This window comes from Notothenia coriiceps, unplaced genomic scaffold (genome assembly GCF_000735185.1).
Source record: "Notothenia coriiceps isolate Sejong01 unplaced genomic scaffold, NC01 NC01_scaffold00000339, whole genome shotgun sequence".
Taxonomy (NCBI): domain Eukaryota; kingdom Metazoa; phylum Chordata; class Actinopteri; order Perciformes; family Nototheniidae; genus Notothenia; species Notothenia coriiceps.
Window position 1 is genome coordinate 11,641,565 of NW_011333040.1, and position 23,811 is coordinate 11,665,375.

Consider the following 23,811-nt stretch of genomic DNA (forward strand, 5'->3'; position numbering starts at 1 on the left):
ATCAGGAAGGATCATATGAGGAGACAGCCCATTAAACACAATGGCACCAGCAAAAACTACTAAAGATATTAACTGTAAGTAGACTATTTGCATTTACTTAAGTATTTACATTTCAGGCTAACGTTAATTCTTGCTAATTGTACTTAATATTTTGTTCGTGGTGGTATGTTAATGATTAAAATTAACTAACCTTACATCTTTGTTTAGTATCATTACCTGCATCCCCTGTCAAATCTGTTCGATAAATGTGTCGCATTTAAAATGTATTTTTGTTTACTAAACTCACAGTATGCTGCAACCTTTATACAGTCTATGGCTGCCTGCAACACTAAAGCCATGCAGCCTACACATGCACATGCATGTGCACATGTATAATATCTGCCACAGTGACGCGTCCTAAAACCCGGAAGTAAGCTGCGCATGGGTTCCTTCTGTTCGACAAAAAAGCAATGCAATTTCTCCATATGATTTTGGAAAATAGCTCGAAATAAGGTCTGTGGTTGGCACATTTAAGAGACGGATCACGTTTTGTTCAGTCGGATAATCTCCACATGTCTACCCTACTTTTATAATTTTCGAATCATAAATCTAATCGATAGATTTATGATTTGAAAATTACTTACTTACTTCCCTCCCTTTTCGGTGGACCTCCATGGGACCTTATTTTGGAAATTATGTATTTAAGTCAATGGCAAAAGAAAAGTTATCTTTCGATCTCGTTTGAATTGTGCCACGAATTAAACATATGATGTTTGTCAATTTAAAAGATAATTTAGCAAGTAAAAAAAAAAGTTTTGCCGTAAAACTTTGAAGTAAGAATTTTTGTGTGTGAAATCACTCAATGAACTACATCTCTGGCCATTCTAGCCATTCTGCATGATTCAATTTTGTTGGTATTACAATTGTGTTTTGATCCTTACGGCTTGTAGTTTAAAAATATCTGAGTAGCCTAATGTTCAGCAAAGGCTTTTTAGAAAGTCAGCTGAGACGCTTCAGGTTAGCAGCAAACGAAAATGTTTCAGCTGACAACCAGCAGAGCAGACCCGGGTCCGTCATTATAACAAAACCCAGATGTGCCATTGTAATTCTGTTTCACAACAACTGTCCCGTGACATACCGATGCACAGGGGGGTGTGGTGTCACGTGGGCCAACGTTACAGCGGATTTATAGGCAGGAGCCGAACTCTCAGACTGTCAGAGCCCAGCATCAGCACACTCACTGTGATCACCTGAAGAGCAAGAGGATGGACGCAGCACACAAGAAAGTGAATGGAAACTACGGGAAAGATGGAGGAACAGAGGAGCCAGGAACAGGGGTAAATGTCATGGTATGATACCTGCTATATAACGTTAAAACTTATTTGCATCTGGCTTTTTCATTTTCCAGAAATCCAGCAAATTATTTGCAGTGGTGTACAACTGTGTATTATTACTCCCTTATATATATTTAGTACCTTTAGTTACTTTGCAGATTTGTTTAATGATGTGAAAAAAAATCAACACATAAATAAGACTTTATTTACACCTGGAGTAAATTCACAAACTACCCCCGCAGCATACAAAGGAATTACAATTAGCTGCACCTTTACCAGCTTTGATAACACTCTAATTAATCAATAATTATAATCAAAACATATCATATTATTCTGTAATGGGCCAATCTGAATAATGAGCACTTTAACTTTTGGAAATGTAATTCTATTTTGATGCTAGTACTTTTACTAGAGTAACAATTTGATTCCAGTACTATTACTTGTAACAGAGTATTTCTACACTCTGGTACTTATACTTTTACTTTAGTACAAGATTTTAGTACTTCTCGCACCTCTGATTATTTGTATTGTTATGTTATGACACAGTAATGTTAGGCAAAACAAGTTATTGTAAATCATCTTCTTTCTGCTAGTCTGTTTTTAATGCAACAATAGAGGCAGGCTTAGCTGGAATATTCCAGGTATGCTACAGCAGACCATGCAGGTTGACTCAGAAAAAGCTAATGTTCCTGAAAAAGGACAATTTGTGCTATCATTAAATACCTGGACATTTTTTAAAGGCAATGCAAAAATACACGTATTCAAAATGATCTATGCACAGGTATTTAGGCAGCTTGAAGGTCCTGTACGTTATGTTTATAAAAGCCAGAGCTTTAGTCGACCAACAGAAACATATTAAGTGTTTAAGCTTCCCAAATATACGCTTTCATGCTGTTATTATTTCAAAAGGTACATTCACTAACTTACCTAACCTAAACCTTAATTTTAAAATGTTGGCCCTTGATTTCTCTGAAGTAAAGACTCCTTATGAAATGTGTGCTGTGATAAATAACAGTCTGTCAGTGCAGGAATTCCTACATCTGTAAGATATTCAGATCAGCTGTTAAAGACCTGAAAATGTGTCCTCTCATTATCATAAATCCTCTCATGTGTGCATCAGATGGTCTGTGCCAGCATAATAGCGGAAAAGGTCAGTATCAAAAGATTCAATGTGTGAGGGTTTCAAGCCGTTAGATGAGACGCCTCACATGCCATGCCTTTAAGCCAGATTTCATGCACAATAAATGCATGAAATGTACTCCCACATGTATTTACTTAATCACACATGTGAGGAATTAGGGGATAACCCAGATGAACTATAGCGATTACATTACATCTGAAAATCTGAGTTACTGTGGTGTTTTAGAAGCTTTGTTCTGGTTAAGTTTATTATCAAAACTTTTCTTATGCCAGATTTAGCAATATGTGTTTCATCACATCATCGATGACATAAAAATCAAAACAAACTATAAAAATGTCCACATCCAGTTAACCTCTTATTTTCATTCACTACTGCAGTAGAAGAAGTGTAAGCGGCTTGTGTAAATCAAAATGCCTGAAGGACACCCATAAACTTCACTTTCAAGTTCTGTGTTGTTCTTCCTCTCAGCGGAGAAGGGGTTCCATGTACCTGGAGGAGGAGACCAACAAGTCAGAAGTGATCTCCTGCATCTTCTCCTTGAAGGAGGAGGTCGGAGCGTTAGCCAGAGGCCTGCGGCTCTTTGAGGTAATTATTTTTTTTAAACTGCTGACAAGGAGCCCTGATGCTTCAGGGGATGCATCTTGCTTAGTCATCCCCAAGATTTAGGCTTACAGACAATACAAATGACACTTATATAGCTTCAGCATGAAGGAATGCAGTTTATCACTGGGCTTTGTTAAAACAATTTCCTAAGAGTTAGTTGAGAAGTCTGTAAATTAGCAAAGGGAGAAAAGCTGCAGATATCCACCTACAATGCTAAAGCTAATTGCTAAATTGCTAAAGCTAAATGCTAAAGCTCATTGTTTAATTGTTTATCTGTACAAAAACAGAAAACTAAATTCCCAAAGTGTCAACAATTATGGTCATGATGAGTTGGTGATGAAACCTCCTCAGGTCTTTCAAGTTATAAAGTTACTGATTAACATTCAACATGACAAACATAATGCATGAATTAACTACATTACAGTTGAACAAGATCTAGTTGACGAGTAATTGGATTTGAACAGTTTTAGAGAAGACATAGCTAGGTTGTAAATATATAATTATCTGTAGCTGCTTTAGTGCAGTTTTCATGCTCGTGGCTTTCTTTGACCCTTTGAAGAAGAAAACTAAACAAACTGATCTTATCTCATGTGTGTGTGTATCAGTGTGCAATCGTGACAGATGGCTCTTTGATCCATTAACCTCCGCAGGGTTACTATGGAAATCAAACAGCATTGGACTTCACAAAAATCACTTCCAGTTAAATATTATAACCGTGTTTGCCCAGACGTGTGACAGTAAACCAAACTTAATGTGTCAAATGTCGGGATTGTTCCTTTTAAACAAGTTAACACATCAGTAATAATAAACCAATATAACTTAAAAATACTCAGATTAATTTTTGCCTAATACATTTCTGACATCAGTTGTGTGCTTTACTGTCAGCATGAAAAGAAATAAGCAAAGATCCCTAAATGTCAATATCAGCCTGATCCAAACAGATGGACAGGATGATGAAACTTTAAAGGTCTTTTATCTATTTATTTAAGTTATTGATTAACATAAAGTACCATGAACAGTCATTTATTTTGCCTCTGTGTACGTGAGTTGGAAGGCTCAAAGTAAACACTGATTGGCAGCGCTTTTATTGTTTATTCTTCAACATGGACATCACAACAAGTTTTTCTCCTGCAGACAAAACACAGTTTGTCTCTCTGACGTTTTGCAGCAAAACATTTTAAAACATCCAAAACAAATCCCAGTCAAAAGATGTTTTAGATTAAAGAAACATGTGAGTTTTGGGGGTGGAGATGTGGGCAGGCAGACTGTTTTGAATATACAATATGTGCCAAATGCTGCTTTCCTATCAGCAGTAAACATCAGGAACCTCTTCGAACCTATGAGCTCTGACTTTCCTGATCCTCCCCCTACTCCTCCCCCAAATATCCTCTTTTTTTAACAGCCTCTCTATAAAGTTGGCAAAACAACCCCCAAACCATCTTCACCCATCCCTCTCTTCCTTACGGTAATGTTACACATGTTGATCCACTAAAATCACAGCTTTGAAGAGAAGGTCCTACACTTCTTCTTCTTCTCTGACTAATTGAAAACGTCTGCTCTGCCTGGCCATGTGCTAACGTTTAGCTCAGCACTGGCATCTTACCACAGGTTTGTTTTCATCTTGTGAATGTTTAATCTCCGTATTTCAGTCAGAAAGTTGCACACTGACTGGAGCCCATGTGACACAGCAGCGTGGCGTTCATGTGACGTACAGAGCCATTGGCCGGCCGTGACCCCGCGCCTCAGTCAGGGCGACAGCAGGAGGGTTAGTGTCACCCGCCTGACATAGAGGGAGGCTCCGAGTTGCACAGAAATCTGACAAAAATGACCCCTGCATCCCGCTCGCTTCAGGATTTAGCCTGGGCTTTAAGCTGGACCATACACACAAGTACTTCCCTTTGTGCAAAGAAACAGCAATATCAATGAACCTGATTAACTGTGTGAGACACATCATTTAAAAATAGTGGTATTTTGATTTTACATTATTTATTTATCATCCCAAAGAAGCTTCACTCTTCCGTTCATTGTTGCTAATTGCAATACATGTACAAAACATTGCTGCATACATTCCAAAAATGTATGCAGCCAATTTCACACAATTATTATCTTTAAAAAGATAAAAGGTTAATGATTATTTGACAGACTAAATGTCTAAATAAAGATTTAAAACAAATATCAATGAAGGATAGGTTACTTGAACTCCCTACATTAGATTTGGAAGGTGAAATAAAGTATTAAGTGTTGGCCATTCTAATGTTCTTTTAATAATATTCTTGAGTTTATGGGAAACAATTACAGTGATAAAGTTGTATTTTTTATAATTTCAATTTGACAACATTGCTATTCAGCCCCCATATATGTACTCTTCATCTGCTGGCAGTGAATAGAAAACGTGTTATTTTTTCTTTCCTATGCCAGCCTGGAATTATCTCTGTACGTTAGTCCCTGGGGGGGATGTACTGAAAGACCACATGGGCCTTTAAAAAGCTGTAAAATGTAGAATAGGATCCAGATGGGAGCAAACAGGAGACCCTCCTCTTTGCTTAGCCTATAGTAGACAGAGAACTACATACTCCCTCTCCCTCCCCAAAGTTACATAAGCAAAAATACATTTGTGTTGGTTATTACTACTTATGTATGTAGTCACGGTATTCACCATGGAGCTGCAGCCAGTCTGTATTGTGTACAGTATTTGGAAGAATGTTCAAAAGAGTTTGTGTTCATGCTGCATATTGAAAAAAGCCTAAATGCAAAAAGGACATGTTGAATTACTATGCACTAAACCACTACAATGTTTCCTTTATTATGTAAGTCCAGTGTGTCCGGCTCAAGGTCAGTTTGCAGAAAGAGAATGATAGGAAGAGGGAGTTCAAGGTAGACCATGACCTCCATGGTGGACTCACACAAATGTAGACTGGCTCAGGTACGATATAACAACGACCGATACAGGGAATCTTTCCTGCCTAATTCTCTTTATTTTTAACCAGACTCCACTGTTTTCCATTTAATTTACCGGTACTCGGGTTTATATTGTTCTCAAAGTGTACCTCATTGCATTTAAATATAATGTATTTAGTAGCATGTGTTTGTATTTTGTTAGTAGTAGGTTGGTCTATTAGAGTGGTTATATTTATATTGTCTATTCGATTGTGATATACATATTTCTTCTTCTTAATATGTATATATATTGTTTGTTTATCTTCTTTTTTTAGTAGAGTTTTCAGCTCCTGTGCAATACCTTGTTACATGGCACTGTAAGAAAGCAATTCCAACATGGAGCAATGAAGTAAATGTAAACATATCTAACAAGCATCAGTTTTGTTACAACACAGCGCTCTCTAGTGGTAGAACAAAGTACTGTAGACTGTTGCAGCAATCACGCATGCATCTTATATTCATGTATTTGTAATTGCTCCACTTTCTTTCTTTGATGAAACTTTCTAAACAACAAACTGAAAATTACATGAAATGTCAAGTCAACAAAAAGGCTAATAAAAGACACAAACAAATCAGGACACACCAGACCATGGATAAATATTTTTTTTGTAGATCTTTAGGAAAATCACTAGAAACTGGAACTAGGGGGAAATTAAGGCAATTTATAGTAGTATTGAGATATAAATTAATATTTAAGTAGGTTAAAATTGAACTTTTATTTTTCCCAGTAATGATTTCAGAAGTACTTTTAAAACGTTTTTACTGGCTCTTTCTTAAAAACTCACAAGTAGGTACAGTGAAAAGAACCAGTTAACACAGGTCTTAGCAGGAAAACTCTTAATACACCAATGGACCTCAGTAAAGCATTGTACATTAAGAAGAACCAAGTTTAATGGTAAACAAATTAAAAAATCAGGACTCACATTGTCTCCTTGTTTTCCCTGTGATCCTCAGGAGAAGGGCATCAACCTGACGCACATCGAGTCCCGTCCGTCGGGGATGAAGAAAGATCTGTACGAGTTCTTCATCAGCGTGGACTCCAGCTGCTCTCAGGCCCTGGACGAGGTCATCGACAGCCTGCGGACCCAGATCAGCGGCTCTGTGCACGAGCTGTCCCGCAACAAGCTGAAGGACACAGGTTAGCTCTATTAACTATAATCAGAGAATGGGTATCAATCCTTAAATATAATAAATAATACCATCTTCTCAGTTATTAACCATTTTTGCCAATGCCAATTTTATTTTAGGATGTATTTTTTCCATGTTCTCCATGTTACACAGTGTTTCAGCACACAAACCTCACTTAACAATAAGTACATATGTACAAGTGAGGCAAAGAATGCTTCATTTTGCAGTGAATAGATGTTCAGAGTCTGGGTCAAAGTCATTGACCGACTAACCAACTCTGACATCCCTGGAGCCACACAGCTAGTATGGTTAAAAAATGTAATTAAATAGAGATCAAAACGGCTCAATTGTCCATTTATCAACTGTACTCCGTGTTGGCTGTTGTTCCATGACCCCCAGCCAGACCGGGTAATGGACAGCCAGCGTCGCCGATTAGACTGATGGCCCTCGGCCCACATCAAGACCCCCTTATTAGTTGTTTCCAGAATGACATTAGTTTAGCGTCTGAGGACCCACAGGCTCGGCAGGAACAGAGGAGCTCTGTGTCCCGGCAGAGAGAACATGCCAAGGTCACGGCAGAGAGACAGACAGGGCCACCATGGATCCTCCTCTGACCCCCCTGGAGACACTGAGGGCTGCTGGTCATGGTCAAGTAGACCAGGGGGTATTTACAGCCAGTTTTGGAGCCTGCCTGTTTAAAGAGGAGCCTGCCAGGGACATATTGTCTTCCTGAGGCCTCGGGCTGGACCACACTGCACAAATGTAGATTAATGATGGGGCCCCAGTGTTGTTGAGTGTCATAAATCCATTGGAACAAGCAGATGACCCTTTATTACTGTTCGGCTCAGGGCCAAAATACCATAGATGGCACTGGAGGAAAATCCTATTGGTAAAACACCCTCTACGATTACAAAATGAATATCAATCTGTACATTTATATCAATCAAGAATCATAATATAATATATATTATTTAATATTCCATTCCTCACATACTTATGTATATATAATATCCAGCTTTATATTTTGTTACTATACATTTGTAATTCAACATGTATATTTTCTTAATGCTATTTTAGTTCTATTGAGAAGTTTACATTTTGGAATGTTTATTTCTAGTCTTTTCATTTTTAATGTAGAATGCCATGTCTTTTTATGCTGCTGCAACGCAAACATTTCCCAAATTGGGATCAATAAAGTTCATCTTATCTTATATAAATGACAAATCCTAACTGGGACTACAATTGAATTATTTAACACACAAAATATAAATGATCACGAAGCAAGGAGATAAAGTGACAGTTTCTTCATTGTTCGAGGCCGTCAGTGTTTGTAGAATATATTCTTAATTAATTTGATCTGAATAAAAACATAACATTTAAATGTTTACTAACTGTTCACAAATTATTCTCCAGTGCCATGGTTCCCTAATGACATCCAGGACTTGGACCGCTTTGCTAACCAGATCCTCAGCTACGGCTCTGAGCTGGACTCTGATCATCCGGTAAGGACTGACCCATCCATGCACATCCTGCCTCTGCATGTGTGTGTGTGTGTGTGTGTGTGTGTGTGTGTGTGTGTGTGTGTGTGTGTGTGTGTGTGTGTGTGTGTGTACGCCCACTCACGCCCACATCTTTAATGAAAGCTGCGGAGATGACAGGCCGCACTCTGCCGTCCATTCTAATGGAAACTATCTAGACACACAAATTGATGTCATTGCTTTAATTGAGCCCCTATAATTATAGATAATTGCTCCCTTTTGCCACCGCCATTAAAGCAGAATGTATTCATCATAAGCAGGAAAACACTCTACAAAGGCTTCATTTGAATATGTATTTGTGCGCACGTATTAGAGACGGAGTGCATAATGCTGTCAAAGGCCACAGGGTTTAGCCTCAGCAGAGGATTTCCACTCTTTGATTTAGCTGTGAGTGGCCAGCCTGAGATCATGAGATCTAACATGGCTTTCCTTTGTGTGTGTGTGTGTGTGTGTGTGTTTGTGTGTGTGTGTGTTGTGTGTGATGTGTGTGTGTGTGTGTGTGTGTGTGTATGTGTGTGTGTGTGTGTGTGTGTGTGTGTGTGTGTGTGTGTGTGTGTTCAGGGTTTTACAGATCCAGTTTACAGAGCCCGCAGAAAGGAGTTTGCTGACATTGCCTTCAAATACAGACAGTAACTACTTCAAAATTATATTTCTTCCACAACTCCATCTCTCTTTTTTATACATTGTGTGGTTATTCTGGTTGATTTATTGATCTGCCTTGCCTTAAATATTATCATCGACAAATAGAGACACATTACAGACAGTCAATGGTGCATATAAATGGCCCTGGTCTTTCTGTGTAGAATAGAATATTATTATTGAAGTATTATTCACAGGCACTACAAAGAGAGCCAAACCCACTGAGATATCCAGTCAGGTGGCTCCCATTTACAGAGCTGCGTGACACTGAGATTCAGGAAGATGAATAAGTGACGCTGTGCTCACGCAGTCTCCCGTCATGGGCACATTTGGGGGAAACCTACAAATAAAGAACTCAATCAACAATTGAGACATGTTTGATATAACATAACCATAAATATCAATAGACTATAGTATAATATTCAAATGTAACCACCATAAATATGTAAGATCTTAGGCAAACAGTGGTATATATAACTGTAGCAGTGTAGTTTTGCTTATATACATACTGTCCTTATGCAAGTCCTGCGGGTAAACGTACCTTGTTACTCTTAACTGTAACGGTGCCACAGCATTTAGATGTGCTTGTTCCAGGAAAAGCCTTTACACAAAACTTCTATATCCACATTGAACTAATGTCTTTGTCTCAGTGGCCAAATCATCCCTCGGGTGGAGTACACAGAGAACGAGAAGGTCACATGGGGGACGGTGTTCAAGGAGCTGAAGACCCTGTACCCGACTCACGCCTGCCGCGAACACAACCGGGTGTTCCCCCTGCTGGAGAAATACTGCGGCTACAGGCAGGACAACATCCCCCAGCTGGAGGACGTGTCCCGCTTCCTGCAGTGTAAGCATGAGCATGGACCCCGAGCTCTAACATGTCAAAGATTCAAGATTCAAATATGTATTGTCTTATGCCTAATCACTACAGCATAGTTGTTGGTAGGGTCCCAGGCTCTTCAACACTGCAAATATACTTAAGACAAAATAACTAAGGAAATAAAATAGTGAAGACAATACTAAATGTAATGCAATATATTCCCCTCTGTGAGACAAATCAGAATACTTTATTTATCCCAGGGGAAAATTGGGTTTTGTGAAATTTGCTCCATTTAAGAATAAGATAAAAGATGATAAAAAATACTAAAATAATTCAAATATTCATATAAGAACTTAAAGTCAGAATTAGCAATAAAAGATTAAATAAAATAGAATACCTGGGGCCCTAATAATGTTCAAAAGGTACGTGTCACTTTTTAAAATTGGGATCTTTAGGGATATTTCCAGGTTACGAAAAGGTAAAAGGCAAATCAGATTTCAGGTTTCCCACACATTTAGCTACATTTCTTTTGACAACAATATGTGAGTTTTCTTATTCCTAATGCTGCCTTTTGGAAAAGGTTGAGTTTTCATTCCCATGAAACCTTTGCATAATTGACCGATGATGCCTTGCTTTAATATATATCTATAGTTACACTTTTTAAATACTGTTAACCCTCACCTCTCCTCCCGCAGCGTGCACAGGGTTCCGGCTGCGCCCGGTGGCCGGCCTGCTCTCGTCCCGGGACTTCCTGGCTGGCCTCGCTTTCCGCGTCTTTCATTCCACGCAGTACATTCGTCACAGCTCCAAGCCCACATACACACCTGAGCCGTGAGTGTCCGGAAGACTATGCGTAACACAAGGAAATATTATGTCATTGTTTGATTTTGAAAGACTCATTTTGGTTTCTAATGCAGGGATATCTGCCATGAGCTCCTGGGGCATGTTCCTCTGTTTGCTGATTCCGGTTTCGCCCAATTCTCACAGGTAAAGACGGCAATAAATATACAACAAATGCAAAATGTAGTATGATTTAGGGCTGCATGATATGAGGAAATATGCCACATTGTTCTCAAAACATTGTAATGCTTTAACTGCAACAATTACAGTCTTTCTGCCTCCATGCTGATTTTGTTTCAACTTTTTGGGTCTTTGTTTTGCTGTACCTACTCTCTCTTAGAGGAACAATTACAATTAAAATCGTTTTAACATATTTGTGATTATGATTACTAATCCTTATGCTTTGATTGTACTCTGTGTAGGAAATCGGCCTCGCCTCCCTCGGTGCCCCTGACGAGTTCATTGAGAAACTTGCTACGGTGAGTATTGTGTTCATGAGAAACAAAATGTTAAATCATTTTGGTAGGCTGTATCCGGAGTCTAACAAAACAGTTTTCATGTCGAAGACCCTCAGAAACAAAAACATTAGGTCTGGTTTTCAGCCCCTGTCCCTATGCAAACAGATTGAGTTTATCAGCAACATAACAGAGTAAATGTTACATGTGTGTATTATGCATAACTTGAAATAAATTGATGTGAGAGTGTTAGTTTATCTGAGGTATCTAGTACATTTTGCATTTAAAAAGACCTTATGGGGCCAGTTCCGCAAATTACAAAAGAAAAGTGCCTTTAGTGGTATCTAGCATGTAGTTACTTTTAATTACAGTTGCCTTCCTTATTTTGTGAATTTCTACCACGAATTTGTGAATAAATTATGTTTTTTGTGTCCTCAGGTGTACTGGTTCACCGTGGAGTTTGGTCTGTGTAAGCAAGGCTCAGAAACCAAAGCTTTCGGAGCTGGCTTGCTTTCATCATTTGGAGAGCTGCAGGTAAGAAGAAATGGGGGGGTTAGAATCAAGGTTAGACAAAACATGGCCCCCGTAGCAGCTAGATTATATAGTTTAAAGACACAATTGAAAGAAGTTTCACGTAAAAAATATCAGTGTTTGCTCAGCATGTTTTCTCTGATCATTTAAGATCCTGACGTCCAATGACTAAAATCCTTCATCCGGTTCAAATGTATAGTTAAAAACAACCAACATTTTAAAAGTTTAACTTGAAAATGTGGCTTGAAGTATATTTTTGACAGTTTGACGCATGCTCAAATGGGATATGTTGCCATTATAGGAGAATTAAACAAACAGAAATACAGTATTTTGGATAAAGTTAGTACCAAATATATAAAATATATATCAAAGGTCTTGTCCTTGTTAGCAGAAAAGTTACATATACCTTAAACCCCTGATAATACATGCAGGGTGTTGCACAACAAAGTGGGTCAGTGGTCCACTCTGATTCTGGTTTTGTGTGTCGCTGATGGAGGGGGCTCACTGTTCAGCAGGGTGCATGTAAACTAGTTCAGTAGGTGAGTGGGGGCAGAGAGGAACAGAGAGAGGACTTACATGTTGCTATCGAGTTCACCGTTACATCAGCGGCTGTAACAGAGGATGTGCACTCTGTCACATCCAGCCCTGAATCACGCCGCACTTCCTGTTCCATGCAGTATTGATGGGGACAGAGACACTCATTTAGAGACATTTAAAGGAAATATATAACCTTTTTTTGCTGGTATTTTTCAGTACTGCTTGTCAGACGAGCCCAAAGTCCTGCCCTTTGACCCCGCCAAGACCAGCCTTCAGAAATATCCCATCACCGAGTACCAGCCTGTATACTTTGTCGCAGAGAGCTTTGAGGATGCCAAAGAGAAAGTGAGGTAAGAAAATGTCGTTATTTTACTCCTGCATATAATTGGAAGTTTAGGTTTCAACAAAATGTGTAACATTAATGACTGTCTGCCTGCAGGAAATTTGCAAACACCATCCCGAGGCCTTTCACCGTGCGCTACAATCCGTACACTCAGAGCATCGAAGTGCTGGACAACACCCAGCAGCTCAAGAACCTGGCTGACAGCATCGGCAGTATGTTACTCATTTTCATTTAAACTGAAATATATCATATTATAAGGCAGGTCACAAACATCTGATGTCCACTTCCAGATGTTAATAACTATAGTTGAGGAAAAATTGAGAAAGATTACTGTAAAACTGCCAGTTTAAAGAAAATAAGTGCCCATAAATTCAACTTCTGTTTTGAAAATCTGATTTTAAAGTAAAAAGGATGATGTTATGGTCCAGATGGATAACATAACAGTGCTTTTCTTTGTTTAATCATTTGAAAAGAACAATTTTTGATGACCTATATGGAGCAATTAATGACATTTAAGGTAACTCAATTTGATTTTTATATTTCAGGTGAAATGGGGAAACTGTGCGAAGCCCTGCGGAAACTGCAAAACTGAAGTAATCTGAGCCGAAGCATGCTGAGAATCTCTACATTTCTTCAATCAAACGGTTTATTATCGGGCTTCTTGGAGTCCTGATTAGCTTGCCTGCTACTTTACTTTCTTTCTATTAAAACAAATATGAAGGTGAAATAATGGCAATATTAATGTAATCCAATTAGTATTTGAGTTAGGTGAATAGTGTAGCCTGTGTCTTGGGTAGGATGATAATGAATGTCCAGTTAGAAATGTTACAGTCAATATTACTAGCCTACAGTATAAGTGTTAAGAAGAGACGTGTTTTTTTAAATAAGAGGGTTTGTTAATCAAAATCTCTTATCAGCTAATTTTATTTCTAATATTATGTGAATACAGCTGAAATAATCAGATTTATTTCTATGCACTTCAAATCCAAAGGAACCAATGCATTTTGTTACAAGTTACATTTTGCTTTGGTAAACTAAATGTTTTGTGTATGCATGAAATTATATATTGAAATAAATAAATGTTTTTCTTCTCTCTATCTCTTTGTCTTCTATGAGTTTTTACTTCTCACATGTTCTATGTTTTTATTATGAATATTGAACTAAACAGATAATGAAGGACACTATGTGAGTAAAGAATATATAGATGTGTTCAAAGGAGACATTACTGTATATAAATGCATATAGTTTGTTATAGACTAAAAGTATTTAACCTTATTATAAGCAACATTGGCACATTTTTGCTGTTGGTCATTTTTTTTTTAAAGATTTTGTATTCTTAAATTAGGAATATTGTATAAATGGGGCCTCTTTTCAATATATGTAACTACTGTTTCACTCTGGTGATTGAACAAAGACCTTTTATTTGTCATTTATCTTTTACATTACATTACATTATCTTATATTGTATCTTATACTATACCATATTCCACTCGTACCATACTTGCATATTTTATACTATCATATAAATGACCAATACAAGTTTTGATAAAGAACAAATAAGAGAGTAGTATAAAGTCCCTAATAGGCAAAACTATATATGAACTTCTAATAACCTAGTTTTATTAATTTAAGACTATGTAACAGATATGTAACCTATGATAACCTATTTTGCTCGAATGCACCTGTGTTGGTGTCCATTTCCTCCCCCAATAGCACTATTTTAGTCCTATAAAGAGAAGCAATCATGACGCAAGCCAGGCCTCAAAAGCCAAATGTGCCGCCCTCGAGCACCTTATTTCCATATCACCCCTCACACATCCGGGTATTTAAAGTGTCCGCGGGGCATGGAGGCGCACACACCGCGGTGAGGCTCCAGCTGCAGCGGGCAGATGAAGACGGAGGGCGGGGTGCAGCCGGCGCCCTTCAGCGGGAGGAGGCAGAGTCTGATCGAGGATGCCCGCAGAGAGCGAGGCTCCGTGGGCTCCCCTGGGCCTCCGGGGCCCTCCCGGTACGGAGACATGGGCTTCGTGTTCGAGGAGAAGGACGGCAGGGTCACTCTCAACCTCCTCTTCACTCTCAGCAATGAGAAAAACGCAGGATTCTTCAAAACTGGTAAAATATTCGAGGTAAGTCCCAAATTCTGAGATCTTCAAATGTGTAAAACTAATGACATGAAACTGTGAAAATGTTACAAGAGGCTACAAGCTTAATACATAGGTTTAAGTAGAAAGATGGACTTAAGGTTTCAAAATAATGTTTGATAACTATAACTGATTAAGGAAGTGTTTTTCAACACGTCTCTCCACTCTAAAAAACGAAGTCATTTAAGTAAAAGAAAATCAACAAATGCTCACAATTACAGAAGCTGGAATGATCTTTTACTGTATTTGGCTTAATTGTTCTTGTTCCAATAATAGCTTATTTGGTAACAGGCATAATAATTAGCATTCAACAACTATTTCCATTGCAAAAGGTATTGAATACTTTTATGATATCTAAAGCTGAAGATGTCAATAAAAATGTAAAAGATGAAATAGGAAGAACTTAAGTAGAGTATAGACCTAGTTTAAAACAATAATGCAAAAACATGTCAACAAGTAAACTACATGTGCATTATGCGATGAAGAGCCTTCTTCTCAATGTCAAATAATTGATTCAAATGAATTATTTACCATATTATGCTCTTTTTTTTTTAATCTTTCACAGACGTTTGAAGCTAAACTCCTTCACATTGAGAGCCGGCCGGGGAGGAAGTCAAAGAACAGCACGACAGACCTGGAGTTCTTCATGAAGTGTGAAGTTCACAGCTCAGACCTGGACGTGTTCATCAACTCACTGAAGAGAGTGGTGGACGACGTTCGCTCCATACCGGAGGAAAAAGGTGCAAGATATCATTATTACTGTGCACTTTATGCATTTCATTAGACCTATTCAAATGTCTAGTGAGATACGCTTAGGGCATCACATGCAATTTTACAAGCCTTATTTGATTAATGTTTTTTTTTAATGTTACATGATAAAAAGACAAATTACAAAAGCACTAATTAATTATTTTCCCTCTCTTTAGTTCCCTGGTTTCCCCGACAGATAAAAGACCTCGACAGATGCAACATGCTAATAACCAAATTCGATCCAGACATGGACCAGGATCATCCAGTGAGTGTTTGCATATGGTGCAAAATGTCACACTCTTAAATCATATTTATCAGAAAACAATACGACCTAGTTATGATACTTATTAACCCTTTTTTGCAGGGATACAGCGATCCAGAATACAGAAAACGACGGGCATTCATCTCTGAGCTTGCCTTCAGATACAAACAGTGAGTCAGAAATGTATCCATGTTCCTTAAAAACTGAGTACCATTTAAATATTCTCTTTATTCTCTTTATCACAGGGGGGACCAGCTGCCCACTGTGCAGTACACAGCAGAAGAAGTGTCCACATGGTGAGAATTGGCCAAACACACTGAAAAAACGATCTTGTATTATGTCACATAACTGTTGGTTGAAAGCAATAATATTAAGTTGACCCTATATTTGTATTTAAACCTAATATTATTGCTTTCAACTGACCTAGCATAGTTATATGAAATATGTTGATATAGTACATTTAACTAGACAATGTTTCAGTTTCTTCAGAGCAGTGAATGCAGATGCGTGTTGGAGGATGGTTAGAGTGCAATGATGTGTTGCTGTGTTTGAAGGAGGGAGGTGTACCTGCAGCTGAGGAGCATCTACCCCAGTCTGGCCTGCAGGCAGTTCCTGGACGGGCTGCAGCAGCTGGAGACAGAGTGCGGCTACGGAGAGGAGCGCATCCCTCAGCTCAGAGACATCTCCACCTTCCTGAAAGGTGACAAACACTCTGACTAATGAGAGCTTATGGTCTTCAAAAGATAATACAACTCGAAAAAGTAGAATAAATAAAGTTCTAGAAAAGATTTTATTTTACAAATAATAAAAAGAATAAATGAACATTTATGCTTTACAAAATATCTTGCAAAATTTCAATATTTTGGTCTTTGCAAAGGTAAAACTAAGGATGTGAAACAAGTATCTTTATAACATTAAATGTCAAACAAAGTACACCAACTTACATTTTTCATGACATGATCGATGTGGGGTTTAAAGGTAAATATGTCAGAATAGCAATGAGCTCTGAACAGCGATAAATCGAAAAAAATGATAAAGAGTGCGATTGAAGTTATGACTTAAACGTCATCTTCAATGGACTGCTCCATATTCCTATGCCTCCAGTTTGCTTTGCAGTGTGTTCTGAAGTGTTTCTCTTGTTTCAGAGAAGACTGGCTTCCAGCTGCGCCCGGTGGCCGGCCTGCTGTCAGCCAGAGACTTCCTCTCCAGTCTTGCCTTCAGAGTGTTTCAGTGCACTCAGTACATCCGCCACGCCTCAGCACCCATGCACTCCCCTGAGCCGTGAGTGGAAGCTTTCTGGGACCTATTTTATTCATTAATGTATTCAGCTGCTTGTTCTGTCATTGACTCTGTTCCTGCTCCGACAGAGACTGCTGCCATGAACTGCTCGGCCATATTCCCATGCTGGCGGATAAAGAATTCGCCCAGTTTTCTCAGGTAACAGTGCTGCGCTTTGATTTAACATAACCAGAGTGTAATGTAGTTTAATTACCTTTCATACTAATTCATTTGAACTCTTTTAGGAGATTGGACTTGCCTCGCTTGGAGCTTCAGATGAAGACATTGAGAAACTGTCAACGGTACGTTTTTATTAATGTTTTAAACCTGAAATTATTATTATTTTTTTAATACTCAGAGATCTTTTCCTTGTATTGGAGGTGAAAACATCACAAAAAAAATGAAACTATAGAATTTAACATTACATAATAATGCACCTCTTAACTTCATATACATATTTGGATTACCTTTATACTTTGAAGTATTGCTTATGTTATCCTGTTATACTGTGTAACTATTTTCACATCACAAACAGGTATATTTCACATATTTTATCATTTTTTTCTAATGTTTTATTGTACATTTTGCTTCATATACCTAGTTCTTGACGTGCAGTACTTGTATTTCTTTATGCCCCCCAATACCAAGGCTAATACTTGTATGTACAAACGTACTTGGCAATCCGATTTTGATTCAATGAATGTCAAATGTTAATAGAGAAGCTTTTTGTATTAGAGTGATCCATGGGCTCTCTTAACTCAGTGCATTAAATAGATCTTCACTGCCATCTGGTGGCTTAAACAAAGGACTGCACATTATGTTTAATCATGCTCTCATTCAGAATATATCTTCGACTGACTTTTTTTCATGTGCTTGTCCTTTTCAGTTATATTGGTTCACTGTGGAGTTTGGCCTCTGCAAGCAGAACGGAGCAGTGAAAGCTTACGGCGCCGGACTCCTGTCGTCTTACGGAGAGCTCGTTGTGAGTGTGTTTTTATAAAAGTTTGTCTTTATTAAACAACGTCTATAACATTTTTATTATTCACTCAAAGAAAAGAGCTAAATTATGCCAGATTTAGCTATAGGCTCATTTCCATCTGCAGTCTCTTCTGTTCACACACACACACATTTTGCTTCAAATTCTTTCTGCTTTGTGTACTTACACTGCTTGACCTTTGACCTGTCTCTTCAGTACGCTTTGTCGAATGAGCCGGAGTACAAGCCGTTTGTTCCGGAGGAGACAGCAGTTCAGCCGTACCAGGACCAAACATACCAGCCTGTTTACTTCGTATCCGAGAGCTTTGAGGATGCTAAGACCAAAATGAGGTACACATACTTATTAAGTAGTGACCATAAGACTAGTATTGGTCGAATATTCCACAATCTGTCTTTAATGACTTCATAGAGATCTTAAAGTTTATTTTTCTCAATATTTGTACATCTGTATGTCTGCTCCTAAAACTCTTTCCTATGCATTCATTCACTTCAACAGGAGATACTCTGCCACCATCAAGCGTCCCTTTGCAGTTCGCTACGAGCCGTTTACCTGCAGCGTGGAGGTTCTGGATCAGCCCAGCAAGATCCAAACCGCCCTGAGTCAGATCAGAGACGACCTGAAGACCCTTCACAGCGCTCTGGAGAAGTTCAGCTTCTCTGAAGAGCGGGAACAAATGGTCTGCAGAGAAAGGAGAGTCATGCAGGAAGAGAAATAGATGGACAGTGGCCTGTGTAAATAAATACTATCTATAAGATCTACTACCATGATCAACATGTACAGGAAAGAAAAATGTAGTCAGGTTTGTGAGTCTCAACATGGCCATTTGTTGTGTGTAATGTATCATATAAAAATAAATAAATGTTTATTTTCATGAAGAAGTCTCTTTGAAAGTGTTTTATATTCCAGAGAAACAGAAGAGAAGAAATCAGACCTCAGGAAAAGTACAATTCCTGCTTTCAAAACCTTCATTTAGTCAAAGTATTTGCAATATTTACATAAAGTGCCAAAAATAACAGTATATAATGTTCTTTGTCAGGGTGTAAAATGTTTTTGGGTTGATATTTCTGCTGCAATAATGCATATTTGTTTCATTTTTAAAGACCTCAGATACAGTAGCATAAGAAGTAGGATAACTTTTTTAAACATAAAGGAACACTTCATTCCTTCAGTAGAATCACTAATTTAGGAATACATGTTATTTTACTGGACAGCAAGGGTAGGAAAGATGTAATCGGAAAAGTAACCAAAGCTGTCATGATGTTTTTCAGTAAAAAGTATAACATTTGTTTCTGAAATGTAGCAGAGTACAAGTATAAAGTTGCATTAAATGCAAAAACTCATGTACACAATTTGTACGTACATTTATCTTCATGTGGTATTAAGCGAAGGGAAGGAGCTAATTATGGATGATTTAGGTATCATGTTGCCAGGGCCGTCCTTCCCTACAGGCCGATCATGCTGGCTGCATGGGGCCTCACATTGCACAGGGGGGGACTCGCGCAGGGGGCCTCGGCTTGTGCGCAGTTCTCAGCGCAGTTCTCCGCGCATCCTCTCCGCGCAACCCTCTCCGCGCACCCCCCCCCCCGCGCTGACACGCGAGAGTGAGAGGTGAGAGGTGACAAGGGGAGCACGTCTATAACCCGACACCGTTGAATCGACATCTGCCCAATCAAGGCTTTGATACGGCCACTAGTGCAGGTGAAGAGATGTCGGCGAAAAGACAGGTTCAGTCCAGCGCAAGCAAGAGGGGACAAAAAAAAAAACATGAAGAAACTAGAGCATCACTCGAAGGTGGGTTATTGTATGAGTCAAATGTACAACTTGTGAATGTTGTATAAGTCAAATGTCAAACTTTTGCCAATTGTCATATTAAAACATCAGCTGCAATTCACGACATGAAGAAGGCAGTCTCTGCATAGCATATAGGCTAATGGAGATGCAGTTATTTCCAGCATTCTTTATTTAACATTCATTCAAGTATTGTATGCCTTTTATCTGCTAATGTACAGGAGGAAGAGTGATATACTGTCTATCTAGTTGGCTTACATAACAGTTAAAGTTTGCAGCCTAAAAAACATGGAGCATTTTTTCCCCTTTTATTCATTTTTATGTCAATTTGCACATTTCATGGTGATGCTCAGCCTCTCCCCTTAACTCATAACAGTCATCATCATGTCAACCACAATATAGAGAAATACTGATATAAATGTGTGTGTAGTTGTTGATACAGAGGGAATTTGAATACAGATTTAAGAAATATCTGTTTTTGAGCATGTCATAAGCATGTTTTGTCTCGACTTTATTACAACTATATTATAATATAGTATTTATATTTTTGAATCGATTATGAATATTATTATTTGCAGAAGTAGTTTATTTGCATTAATTATATTTTAATCTTTTTGAGGCTAGTATTTGGCAGGGTCATGAGGTTCACTTTGTCTTTAGGTCTGAATACTACAACAAGGAAATATACTGCGTGAGATGGGAGGGAATCAGGGGATTCAAGGCCTAAAAAAAAACAAGATAGCTTTGTTAATACATAATATTAATGCTAACCAATGCTTTATAGATCTGTTATATAAGCCATTAAAGGGACAGTTCAACATTTTGGGAAATAACTGAGCTGGATTCAGACATAAAAAACTTAATTAACTTATTGAAGGATATATAGGCATGGCTTCAATCATTTTTATTTAATCAGCTATATACACCTCTTTCATTTTTTACATTACCAACTAATCGAACTATATTTACTATATAGTATATACACTGTATGTATTTATATTTTTTACTTGTAATACAAATCTTTCAAGTGTTAAAATGTAATAGTTCATTGCTTTTGGTGAGGGAGTTCTTTCATCAATATGCAATTTTCTTGAACCAATAATGGTCTAAAACCGAAGAAAGTATTGTTTATCATAATTATTTCTTAAACCTTATGTCGTACACCAAAAGTTGTTATTATGACTGCTCTATTATTACAATTTCAAACCCCTTTGTTATATCCATCCAGAAAGACAAGAATAAAAAGCATAATTTGTGGGTTTAAGGAGGAGTTCCATATTTCTCTACATGTTAAGGTTGAAGAATGAAGATACAAGCTGGACATATAGGGAACAACCAGGGAAAAAACAGGGACATATCAGGATGCATTTTCCCAACAAGTCTGACCTAAAAACAAAGGTTCTTCAAAAAAAAGCAAAGCAAGTCAACCCAATAGTAAGGTTCTAAATGCTTGCGAGACAACAACACAAAATAAAACCGATTGAGGTATTTTCCGAGGGATGGTTGACAGATTTATGTGGCATGTTCTGGTCTGGCAAGGGATCACAACCATTGAAACATTAGCAAGAACATGATCACAAACAAGGCAGAAGCTAGACTCAAGAGTGCTCCAAGCTAAATGAAAACTGGAAGACCAAGGTGACCTGGCAAAGCACTCAGACTGAGGGGTTGAGGATCCACATTATGCCAAACACAAGGAATGACGAAGGTTTATGTCCCACAAGGGAGAAAGAGGAACAAATAATTACAGAGCAAGGCCAGCTGTTTCCTCCTTGTTTCAGGGTTCATTCCAGTTTCCTTCTCAATTCATCTTTCCTCGTTTACTCGACTTGAAAGACGTCCCAATTTCTTAAATGTGATCAGAAGGTCGAAATCGAGGCTGCCAGAGACGAGCGTTATCACAAGACCTGTGTAAATGCTCTGCCCCCAACCGGCAAAATTGCATACAATTACATATTTGTCATTATTTTAACATGGTGTCCTCTCCATCTCATGAATACCAAGAGATGGATGAATACTTTTCAAGAAACAAACTAAGTTGAAGAGGGTTTATTTTCGGGTTAAGCCCATTGATGTCTGATAGCTATTGCAGACGTTATAGTAAGATAGTCTAGCATGTCCTGATTTGTTAGAGCAGAGATTTTTATTTTTCATCCCTCTGGCAAGCGTAAATCCCAAAACATTGATTTATTTCTTCGAAAAGAACATTTGTGTAGCCAGCACATGAAAACAGCTGGTTTGATGGTTTTTAATGTTCCCAAGCATGACAGCTGCTTTCTCTGGTGAGCCATCTTCAACATAACTTCTTAAATTAGCCACAATAAATAAATAAATGGGTTTCTCATATTCTAATAAGCCATCATGTAAGAAGTTCTTAATGTTAAGTCATTATTGATACTGAAGGTTGCTCACTTTCTAGTAAGTAACAGTATACGACTAAAAAGTGACTGAGCACTGCGATCTCTGTTTGGCTCATCGATACCAACCTTCTCTTAATTCTGGGAAAAGCATTGCACAACAAAGCAGCCGTGAGATTTAATCAAACACCAGCCTCAAAGAGCTCTAATCTCCGTCCTTATTTCCCCTCATATTATGCTCCTCATTATTTTTGATTTGCTCTCTTTTTGTTGAGCCCGGGCTTAGAGTTGGCAGGGCCGCTGAAGAATTATCCGAGAAGGGAGATTAGGAGAACGTTTTTAAGGCGATCTGATCTCTCTTTCATCCATTTCACTGTTTGTTGTTAGTCCACACACGGCTAAAGAGATCCGAACTGTTTGTGAGGCTTCATTCAGGCTATATTGAGGGTGACAGGAGGCCCGGGGCAGTCACATCTGAGGACCCGTTTCCAGGAAAGGTGAGTTTATATGATCTCCAAGATGGATCAAATATTGTAGAAATCATCTCCAAAGATGAGAATTACATTTTGTTGCTATTCTGCTCATCAGCCATCAGATGGTGTTGTTGAGTCACTGGAAGGAAACGAAGGCGGAAAGTGGCTCAGTTCAAGTGTCCTCTGAAGGAGCTCCTATACTCTTTGGAAATCCTTCAGTGCACAGATGAAAATGGCATCCTTACACATCTCTGTGTTACATGCAGCTGCTCGGGCACCACTTGCACCTGAAGCACAGCAAACGTAGAGAGTGGAACCACATTGGACTTGTTCAAACAAAAGTGCGGAGCAGGAGAGCAGTAGCATGTTATGCTTTGTGGACGGCGGTTAACGCGCCCCGTCCAAGAAATATACAGGGCTGACGAACCGGTTTGAAAGAGTGGAGGTCTCCACCTGCTATGTTCTGTCGCACAGAGGCCATGCTGTACAATACAACCTAGTGTTTCAGCTGCCTTGTGCATTAATAAAGCACAATAAACGCCTCTGTTAGACGGCAGAGTATGAATGCACACTGCAAGATTAAGTTCATCTGTGGAAACGAGTGATCAGCTGTCACCGAGAATGATTCATGATCAAGTTAATTAAATAAATGCCCTCTGCAGTTTAGCGGCCATGCGACTGCCTTGAAAGTGGAGATGGTGGTTTCTCACACATTGCATTCCTGTGACAGTACAATGAGTCTTTGTGTAGCCGAAGAGGAATTGCAAGTTTCTGCCAAATGATCCCTTGTCTTCCATGTTTGGTCTGCGGAGCATAGATAATTATACCCTAAGGTAAGGTGATGTGCATCTCTTCCTCTCCCTGCATCCTCATGACCTGCTCACTCTGAATGGCCTGGGGTTGACTTGAGATGGCCCCAATGCTTCCCAAAGCTCTTCCT

The 23,811-nt window shown here is 38.6% G+C and overlaps 2 protein-coding genes across 3 annotated transcripts; both read left to right on the forward strand.

Annotated features, from left to right (window-relative positions):
* Window positions 1–1,165: 1,165 nt before the first annotated feature.
* On the forward strand, window positions 1,166–13,902 carry pah (phenylalanine hydroxylase). Of its 2 annotated transcripts, none has more exons than XM_010771518.1 (13): window positions 1,166–1,328; window positions 2,923–3,039; window positions 6,949–7,132; window positions 8,536–8,624; window positions 9,222–9,289; window positions 9,950–10,146; window positions 10,815–10,950; window positions 11,037–11,106; window positions 11,382–11,438; window positions 11,853–11,948; window positions 12,699–12,832; window positions 12,922–13,037; window positions 13,371–13,902. In XM_010771518.1, exons 1-13 carry the CDS (start codon window positions 1,245–1,247, stop codon window positions 13,415–13,417), a joined length of 1,395 nt encoding a protein of 464 aa, XP_010769820.1. In that variant the 5' UTR covers window positions 1,166–1,244; the 3' UTR covers window positions 13,418–13,902. The 2 variants fall into 2 exon arrangements, with proteins under 2 accessions (XP_010769820.1, XP_010769828.1); XM_010771526.1 differs by having other exon boundaries at window positions 1,174–1,316.
* Window positions 13,903–14,704: 802 nt separating this feature from the next.
* th2 (tyrosine hydroxylase 2) lies at window positions 14,705–19,112 on the forward strand. The gene is made up of 12 exons (XM_010771534.1): window positions 14,705–14,951; window positions 15,532–15,706; window positions 15,893–15,981; window positions 16,081–16,148; window positions 16,224–16,274; window positions 16,533–16,678; window positions 17,124–17,259; window positions 17,346–17,415; window positions 17,502–17,558; window positions 18,143–18,238; window positions 18,449–18,582; window positions 18,749–19,112. Exons 1-12 carry the CDS (start codon window positions 14,715–14,717, stop codon window positions 18,966–18,968), a joined length of 1,479 nt encoding a protein of 492 aa, XP_010769836.1. The 5' UTR covers window positions 14,705–14,714; the 3' UTR covers window positions 18,969–19,112.
* Window positions 19,113–23,811: the final 4,699 nt, after the last annotated feature.